Genomic DNA, 10,056 nt, shown 5'->3' on the forward strand with positions numbered 1-10,056 from the left:
GCCCAGGTAGCCTGGGCCGCTGTGTGGAGCCCTGAACCCTCCACCTGCCCTGGGCAGGGGCTATGCTTCACGGCGGGGGAGTTAATCACCTTACCAGCTCCCCCCGCTGTGAAGCACAGTCCCTGCCACCACCACCGCTCCACACCTGCCTGAGGCTACTATGCCCATGTTAAAAAGTAGGGGGGCCATGGCCTCCCTGGTTCCAGTGCCTCATGGCCCCCAGGACGTGGGGGGCCCAAATGTTATTGGGGCCCTGGGGCACAAAGAAGTCATAATCCGCCTCTGTGCCAAGGTGTACTACTACTGCTCATTCTGTACCTATTCCATGGTTAAACAGAGAACACTGGTCTCCAAGGCTGTCTAGCTAGCTGGCACCTTGCATTAGCATTAAGCTCCCCTTTATATTTTAAGGGGAGTTTCCATTTCTTGGGAATATCCTCACTTGTGAATTTCTCGACTTTTTCACTCCTCTGCTGTGTCCTGCACTTAAGAGACCTTTCTCTTTCCTTGGGATGCGTGGTTGGTTGGTTTGTTTGCTTTCCTTTTAAATTTTCTGTCTGACCCCCTCCTTGTTTTTAGGATGCACACTGTTGAAAAGAGAAGTGTTTGCATGAGTGATACAATCAGGATGTTGTTGGATTTTATTATTGCCTGCACGACTGTGGAAGCTGCTGAAGCTGCTCGGGAGTAGAAAGTTTGGAAACGGCTATTTTATTGTGCACTTGGAAAGCTTGAGAGATGGAATTATCATCTTCGCTAGTCCTAGGACTGCAGTGAGTTTGTGTCCACTGTGGAATGCTGCAGATTTAGAGCTTTCTCTTGTGAGGTCATTGGTCTTGTTGGAGTCAGAGGGTCGCAGTTCTTTTTCCATGTTATATAGGAGCAGGAAGCAGAGTGGGTTTATCTGCATGTTATAACTCAGTTTTCCTTGGAGGTTGAGTGGCTGCTGGGATTAGTAATGGGATACAGAGCCTTTCATCTTCTCCTTCAAGCCCATCCCAAGGGAGGAGTGAGTGTAACTGAAAGTTACCACACATTAAAGGCTATTGGATGGCCTATGCAAAATGAGTTTGGTTGGTTGGTCTCACTGTTGTCCCTGGAGGACAAATGTCCACAGAAAAAAATCATCACTGTCTTTGGCACTGAGTGGCCCCCTTGTTAATAGCAAAGGGGCGAAAGTTTTGAATAGACCATAGAAACTGTATTGCCCTTTCCGGGTCAAGGTTGAGGCACATTTGTGTTGTGCAGGGGAAGCTTTCTCTCCTGCTGTTTGTGCTGTATCAGGATTCTGAGTAAAGAGTGACTGCTGGCTGAGATTTTTCCAAAGTGACTAGTGATCTCTCTGCCTCCATCTTTGGATGCCCAATAAGAGGCATTGTAAAGGGGCCTGTTTCTCCAGTGGCATGGGTCAGTGCTTTCTGAAAATTGGGCCACCCCAAAAGGCCTAGAACAGAGGCACCCAAAATCACTAGTTACTTTTGACAACCTTGGCCTCACTCTCCAGCTAGCAACGCACCATCTTTCACAAGCGCTAATTCCTTAAATGGATCGGGGTAGGCAACCTATGGCACGCGTGCCAAAGGCGGCACGCGAGCTGATTTTCAGTGGCACTCACACTGCCCGGGTGCTGGTCACCGGTCTGGGGGGCTCTGCATTTTAATTTAATTTTAAATGAAGCTTCTTAAACATTTTAAAAACCTTATTTACTTTATATACAACAATAGTTTAGTTCTATATTATAGACTTATAGAGACCTTCTAAAAACGTTAAAATGTATTACTGGCATGCGAAACCTTAAATCAGAGTGAATAAATGAAGACTCGGCTCACCACATCTGAAAGGTTGCCGACCCCTGAAATAGATTATGGTAATTGGGGAAATAGATGGGCACTGTTTGCTACTGATTACCCAGAGCCACATTTATCATTGTAGCATCTTGCCCAGCAATGCACAGCTCCTGAGAGTAAGTCTTTAGAAAGGCAAATCCTTCCTCCGTGCTATATACATGTAAATTGTTAACAGATTTTACTGTGAGTCTATGGCAGCTAATCCACATAATTGTATTTGGAAAGAACATAATGGCACATCGTTTGTAGGTTATACAGTACTTATTGTGCTTGTTCTGGCTTTGAAGTTTGTCAGTATGTTCTGTATGGGTTTTAGACAATGCAATAAAAGCCATTTTAAAAGAGAGATTCTCCAAACCAGGGGTGAGCCATTAGTCTGAGAGAATACCCTTCCAGAGAGGCCGTACAGGTGGAGACCCAGGCTGCAATAAACAGGGCAGCTGTAGTTAACACTCTTTATTAGTACTAGTCGTGTAGATTTTAAGTGTGACATTCATCTAGACCTATCAAAGCATTTTACAATCATTAATGAAGTATTATTCACATTTAATGAATTGGGAAACAGGACCAGAGGGATTAAGTGACTTTGCCCAAGGTGTCACAGCAAGTCAGTGGCAGAGCTATACCTCTCAAAATCCCCAAGTTACCTATATTCCACCCACATTTGGTGTCTCCTTCCTTTTATTGTTGAAAATTAGTTAAATGAGAAATGCATAATCATGTGACCAAGGTTAAACAGAATTATTTACACCGAAGGAATAGATTCCATGCATTTTAACGTTCCTGCTTTTTGTCCCCCTCATTTTGGTTCTCTGACACACGTTGTGTTCCACATTTACATCTTCGCAAGTTGAGAGGATTGGGCAGAGGTGGGAAAAGAACCCCGACATTCTAAGGCTTAAACCTCTGTTCTAATCAGGGGTCTACAACACCTTATTGACGTTATGTATATGCATAAGATTGCTTGCTCTCAAATTCAACTATTATGAGTTTGCCTTTAAGTCTCTCTCTCTGTATTTCTTAGGTGTTTTTAATGTGCTTCTCACTCTGGAATCTAGGAGCCTATCCCGCCAAGAGCAGAGAGAGAAATCATTTTAATGTAGAAAATTACACCTGAGTCAATCTGGCACCATGAACAGAGTGTTCAGATAGACAGCTGATAATATACCATGTAAGCAATAAGGAAGTAGCAGCTCTACTGAGTGCAATGGAAGCTTTTACAAAGTCACCACTGTACAAACAAATCACCCTGAAATTTGAAGTTGATGGCAGATAGGCCTCTCCATAAGTCAAGCTGAATTCAAAATTCTTTATTAGTGTGACAAGTTACATAATGCTGCTAAAATGTTAAAAAGACACAAACCTTGGGTATTTGTGAAAAGTAGGTCTAGTACATTAAAGCCCTAGCCATGGACCAGTTATTGGGCACTGTACAAACATATAACAGTAAGATGGTCCCTGCCCCCAAAGAGCTTACAATTAGAGATAGTCAAAAAAATGTGACAAAATAGTTTCCTATTGAAATATGCAGCTTTGTCAACCTCAAAACATTTCATGGGAAAGTTCCGATGTTTCGATAATTTTTTAATAGGAAAAAGTGTAAACTTTTTGGACAGCATGGAAACGTTTGTACTTATACACATGTCGTCAAATATACAGTTATAATATTAGTGTTAATTTAATGTGATCTATTTAATATTAAAGTTAAAATGAAATAAGTCCAAACAAAATGACCACCTTTTGAAATTTTCTGACGCTACTGAATTGAAATGTTTCCGTGGTCCCAAATCAAAACATGTTGGAATTTTGATTTTGTGGGACATTTCAAAATGTTCATTCTCAATTGGGACCTTGTTTTTAAATGTTGGAATTTCCCATGGAACAGAAGTTCCAGTTCTCAAACAGCTCTGTTACAATCTAAGTATCCAGAATCCCATCAGGCTTCATAGTCAGGTTTTGGATTTTTATCCTATCTCCATCGGTCATTCCTGTTCACCTCTGACTCCGGCTCTGTCTGAGCTGGGGGGTGATTCCCCTGCCCATGGACACATGCTCGCACTAGCGCAATATCTACCGGTGTTTGGTGGGTTTGTATTTTGCACAGCTCAGCCATGCTTTCACTGCCACTGCAGCTACACAGCTATTCTCACTAGCTCAACGAGACCTAGCGCAAGTGTGTGTACATGAGCTGGTGGGAGTCACACCCCTAGCTTGTAGTGTAGACATATCCTAAGGGGCACGGTTCTTCCAATGTAATGCTATCTCTGGCCTTTGTTTTTCTCAAACATCTCTCCTCCCCCCCCCCCCCAGGATTTTTTAATGGAAAGTCTCCATCAGGTATCATAGATTGGAGGACTTAACATTTCTCAGCTCCCTTGTATTTCTGACAGCGGAGCAGAAAATGTCTCTCCATCTCTGTCTCCTTTGCAACACTGCTTCACAAGTTTCAGAGTAGCAGCCGTGTTAGTCTGTATCAGCAAAAACAACAAGGAGTCCTTGTGGCACCTTAGAGACTAACAAATTTATTTGGGCATAAGATTTTGTGGGCTAAAACCCACTTCATCAGATGCATGGAGTGGAAAATACAGTAGGCAGGTATATATATTACAGCACATGAAAAGATGGGAGTTGCCTTACCAAGTGGGGGTCAGTGCCAGGGCCGGTGCGCCTCCCCCCAGCCCTGCGGCAGCTCCCTGCCCCCCCCCGCCCTGAGGTGCCCCCCCGCGGCAGCCATGCGGCAACTCCCCACCCCAGCTCACCTCTGCTCCGCCTCCTCCCCGAGCACGCCGCCCCCGCTCTAATTCTCCCCTCCCAGGCTTGCGGCGCCAAACAGCTGATTGGCGCTGCAAGCCTGGGAGGCTGGAGAAGTGGAGCGGCGACCGTGCGGCAGCCCAGCCCAGCCATGCTATAAAAAAAAAAAAATTGGGGGCACCGCTTTTTGGCGCCCCCAAATCTTGGCGCCCTAGGCAACCGCCTAGTTTGCCTAAATGGTAGCACCGGCCCTTGTCAGTGCTAACGAGCCAATTCAATTAAGGTGGAAGTGGCCTTTTCTCAACAGTTGACAAGAAGGTGTGAGTATCAGCAGAGGGAAAATTATTTTTTGTAGTGACCCATCCACTCCCAGTCTTTATTCAGAGTCTGTTTTTGAAGTTTTTTTGTCGAAGAATTGCCACCAACAAGAAATTGCAGAACTGGAATTAATTTGCAAACTTGACACCATCAAATTAGGCCTGAATAAAGACTGGGAGTGGCTGGGTCACTACAAAAAGTAATTTTCCCTCTGTTGATACTCACACCTTCTTGTCAACTGTTGGGAATGGGCGACATCCACCCTGATTGAATTGGCCTCGTTAGCACTACAAAAGTAATTTTCCCTCTGTTGATACTCACACCTTCTTGTCAACTGTTGAGAATAGGCCACTTCCACCTTAATTGAATTGGCTTCCCCCCCCCCCCCAATGAAGCATGTATGCAGGCAGTGTAGATTTTGGTGGTGTTTTTTGCGTACCATTTGGTTCTCAGGGATAGTGTACATGTAGTATTTGTTTGCAGAACTGGAAGTGCAGGATTTCTATAGTGGGGTTTTTGTCCCAACTCCTATACTTAGAATAGGTCAACTGAATTTAAAGAGCAAAGTTTGGGAACCAATTTAAGATGTTATCAAATTATTTTAATATTATATTGGTGGATTGAATTTGTACATTGGATGGCTTTTTTGGTGTAGAATTTAGTGACTGAAATCCTCTGAATTTACTGTGGGGCCCAGATATAAAATAATTTAATTTATTGCTCATTTGGGGGGGGGGGGGGAAGGAATGTTGTTTTTTTCCCCCCCTGAAGTTGACTTGTAGAGCCTATGGGTGAAATTTTGACCCCACTGAACTCAATGGCAAAACTTCCATTGAGTTCAGTGAAGCCAGCCTTTCACCCTGTGGCTTGTAGCATGTTCTTAATAAATGTACATACCTTTGGCGAGAGTCTGATCAGATGATTTTCATAGAGCAGACATTTTATCTCCATTGTTTAGTGGGAGTCCTCTGGTTGGTTATTGGTGTATACATATAGCTGGACAAGGTAGGGACGGCCTCTGTTGTACAGGACCAGCACAATGGAGCGCCAGTCATGACTGGAGACTTTGTGTGTCACTAAACTGCCTGTTATTAAACTTTCGATTATATTGAAAAGGGAGGGCTGGGGTTTTTGATGGTGTCTCATGCTTTCTTGTTGGGAATATTTTTTCAGTGGCATGGTACATTGGTAAATGCCTTCCCACCAATTTCCTCTAGCATACTTTGTTTTTTTCAAACTCAGTGCCATGTTAGAAGCATTATCCCTCTATTAATCAAATAGGACTGTTTAGCCATTACAGAGGGCAGTTCAAGGCAGCAATGTGTTTGGTGGGCAGTCCCTAAATTAAAACTGGTTTCCCAGGGGTCTTGTTTGTAAAGACTTCTCATGTTCCATTGTGTCACTGACTTCAGAAGTAGGTTGAATGCAGCAAGGGTCACGGGTCACTTGAAGGTTTAAACTAGTGTAAATGGTGGAGTCTCTGTAACTTGATGTCTTTAAACCATGATTTGAGGACTTTAATAGACCCCTAACTTCTGGCAGAGTTACTGAAGGAGCAGGGGGTGAGGTTTTGGCCTGCAATGTGCAGGTGGTCAGACTAGATGATCATGTTGATCCCTTCTGACCTTAGAGTCTGAGTCTATAAGTGACAGCATAAAAAAATGGACTGTTCTACTTTAACCATGCTGCTCGTCTTTCTTCTAAGCCCTTTGCCCTGGGGGTGAAATCCTGGCCTCATTGAAGTTAGTGGAAAAATTCATTAACTTCACTGGGGCTAGGATTTTAGCCAGGGACTCTAAGAGCATTGTCTCTGACAAATGATTGTTTTACTGAGTATATGGCAGCACCACTGTCATTCTAAGTACCAGGTCAGACCATGCAAAATGAGGGCCTGTCATTAGTTGCAAGTCTAGGCTTTCCAGACTCTTCATTAGGGATGATTTTTTAGATGCAGAAGAGCTTGTTCTTGGGATAGTTTTAGATGCTTTTTGGGCACTTTCTATCTACTCAGTGGTGATTTTTCAAGGGACCCACATTTTGCTATGCAATACATGATGAAATATACAGAAAGGTACTTTCCCAGTTATGAAAGTCTAATTCAATCGATTGGATTCTGCCAGTTGCAAATACTTTATATTAGGGGAGGGGCATGTTTGTGGTGGTAACTTGACAGAGTTGGAAAATCAGTGCAGTTTAGGTTTGAGAGGCTTCACATTTGATTTTAGAGGGGCATCAAGGTAAGTAGTGTGACAGGAAATGAAATGGAGTGGGAACAGAATCCTTGCTTGCTTTCCTAGCTGTGAGAGAGGGATGGGTACCCCACTGTGAAAATGCTGATTGATTAGAGAGGCTTCTTTCTGCTAACACTTTCCACATGCCACTTTAATCATTGCAATTTTCTTTAGCTCCATCAGTCTTTAGAACACCTGTGACTATCATAACTGAGTCACATCTCACTGTGCTACCTTTTTACTGATATGCCTCAGTAGTGGGTCTAATATGTATTTGGCTTAGGGAATGAAACTTCTTTATGAAGGCATAGAAAAGCAGGAGACATTGTATGGAAGTTCTCTGGTGTGTGAACTTAAGGTGCTGTTCTATTAACACTTTAAAAGGTACCTTTTTAAGTCTGTCATGAATTGCAAAATGGCATGCAAGCCTAATTGGGCCTTGTGGTATGAGCTCAGTTTTTACCACAGTAAGATTCTTCAAGCAGGGCCTGAGGTGTGCATAAAGCACGTAAGAGGCATGCGGTTCATTTGTTCTCAAGCTGGTGGGGTTCACAAAATGTCTGTTGCTGTTAAGAGCAAGACCCAGTCTTTCAACTCTGCCTCTTAAGGGGCCACACACACACACAAAGCACTAGTTAGGACTGCATTTCTTCAACCTGCTGCTGTATATGGAAGGAGCCATAGGCATTAATTTTAAATGAGAGAATAGATTGCCTATGCCAACCTCTTGCCGCGCCCCCCTCCCCCCCCCCCCCAAAAAAAACCCACTGGAGCTACCATGCATCACAGTGACATTCATTGAGCTCCCTACAAACCTTTAACAGTAGGAACAGTATTTGTGAACACCCAGGAATAACTCAGTTACTGCGGTCTTTGAAGTACATTCTCATTAAATGGAGGTTTCCGGTGATTACAATTTTGTATAAACTGTTATTGCTTAGTTTGTCTTCTGCTTGTGTCTGGGCTGAAGCAGCCAATGCTGTCCAACTTTTAAACAGAAAAAATTTCAGCCACATTTTTAGAAGGGTATTTGAGACTGCCAACTCAGCCTTCAAAAGTATAAAGGTGCATTAGGTGCTAAGGCAGTTTGAGGCATCAGCAGATTAACAGAAGTTGGAGTACAGGTTTGTTGGTCAGTAAACAAAACATTTTAATTTCAGCTACTCCTATCAGAAGTTAGATTAGTTAATACTGTCTAAAACACAATGTAGTAGCCCTTGCCTTTCCTAAACTCAAAGGTTTTTGACCTGTTTGAGAGAGGAAGCTGAAGGCTCCTCCTTCATCTAATTAAAATGCAGGCCTACACTTTGAAATAGGATCTCAGTGCCATTTTTAAGTTCTATAAGTAAAATAAATAGGCCTGGAAGGATAAGATTGTCAGTAAATTATGATGAAATCAACACTTACAGAGAAGAAAAGTGTTGAATCAGAACTTGGTTCTGATTTAAGGATATTTACTTTGTAAATTGTGATGTTGATTTGGGTTTTAAAGCTTTGACAGAGGCTGATATTCAAAAAGTTACTGTCTGACCTTTCCATAATTCCCAGCAGTGCTAAAAACAATCACTGCCCATCAAAGCTATAGAAAAAAAGTACATACAGCTATAGCAAAGTCAGGTACTGAAGTGCTAACTGCAGGAACTCTCAAAGGTCCCCCGGCCCTACACAGCCAGATTCCAGTGTGATCAGTACATTCTGAAAGCCAAGATGTTTTTCTTGCAAAGCAAGTACAGTTGATTAGTTTCAGAGATCCAGCTGGATTCACACTGATGCCATTTTTAGTCACTTTGCAATGGTTAGTTACCTAGAAGATGCACTGTAACATGTGTCTTTTACAGGTCCAGTATTTTTTCAAGATTCTGGACAACTGACAGCAGAACATGGAACTATCTCCAGTTTCTAAACGAAAGACAGACAAGGAGAGACGTGTTCATTCATTTATTGTCCAATGTTTTAACCTGACTGAAATACAAGAGCAAGAGCACTGTGCTCCTGGCTATTTATTACATATGTTAGAACATAGAGTTTTGCACTTTAGACAACATTTAACACCATTCTATGGGGTACTGCATTGCTTTTTATAAAGTTCAAAATAAAGATTTATTTTCAAACAAGTGACTTTGGTTTTTTCATACATTACACTTTTTCTTGCAGAAAAAATAAAATTGTACAACTGCATAAATATAAAATCTTCCACCATGAAAATGGTTAAAACATTCAGTAAAGACATTAGCACCACACCATGTGATGCTGCCAGCAGAAAAAAAAGAATATACAAAGCAATAATTATCAGTCATCAGTGGTTGGGAAAGCCTGACTCAGGTTTCACACAACATACTGGAGGATGAGGGTGGAAAGAGCATTCACTACAGAGCACAGAACACAATCACCTTTTTTATTTATTCATAAACTCAAATGAGTTTCCCCTGCCACCCCTTCAAATAGAATACCCTTACACCACAGGAAAATAAAAAGGATCTATGGAGTGCTGTCAAATAGTCTCACAGGTGGGCCTTTATCTTTAAAAGGAAAAAAAAAAAAAAGTACCATGCCAGTTCTAGTCCCATTGAGTATTTACACCTCGGCAGCAAAATCTTTGCTCACAGAAAGTAGAAAACAGATACAATACATGGCTTGAAAAATGACCAGAGTATGTACCTATAGGACTGTACACTAAATAAAATACACAAGGCAGCAATACTTAGGGGCCAGAAACACTGCTTACTACAAGTCAGTTATGGAATCATAATTTACAGTAAAAATGGGCATCTCCCAAGGCTCAATTTTGTTTTCTTTTGTCATTTACAGTAGAATAAATATTTTGTCACTATTGCTACACTTTAAGTTTACATTCTAACCTAGTAATGCAGAAAGCTAGTGTAAAGCATATAGATTATGTGTAGGTCCCA

The 10,056-nt window shown here is 42.1% G+C and overlaps 1 protein-coding gene across 1 annotated transcript in view; it reads left to right on the top strand.

Moving 5' to 3' along the window:
- NME7 (NME/NM23 family member 7) overlaps positions 1-9,662 on the top strand; it is a 174,760-nt gene extending 165,098 nt beyond the window's left edge. The window contains exon 12 of the mRNA XM_065417040.1: positions 8,986-9,662. Coding sequence (XP_065273112.1) covers positions 8,986-9,018 — 33 coding nt within the window. The 3' untranslated portion in view covers positions 9,019-9,662. The remainder of the gene's footprint in view (positions 1-8,985) is intronic.
- Positions 9,663-10,056: the final 394 nt, after the last annotated feature.

This window comes from Emys orbicularis, chromosome 1, assembly GCF_028017835.1.
Source record: "Emys orbicularis isolate rEmyOrb1 chromosome 1, rEmyOrb1.hap1, whole genome shotgun sequence".
Lineage (NCBI taxonomy): Eukaryota > Metazoa > Chordata > Testudines > Emydidae > Emys > Emys orbicularis.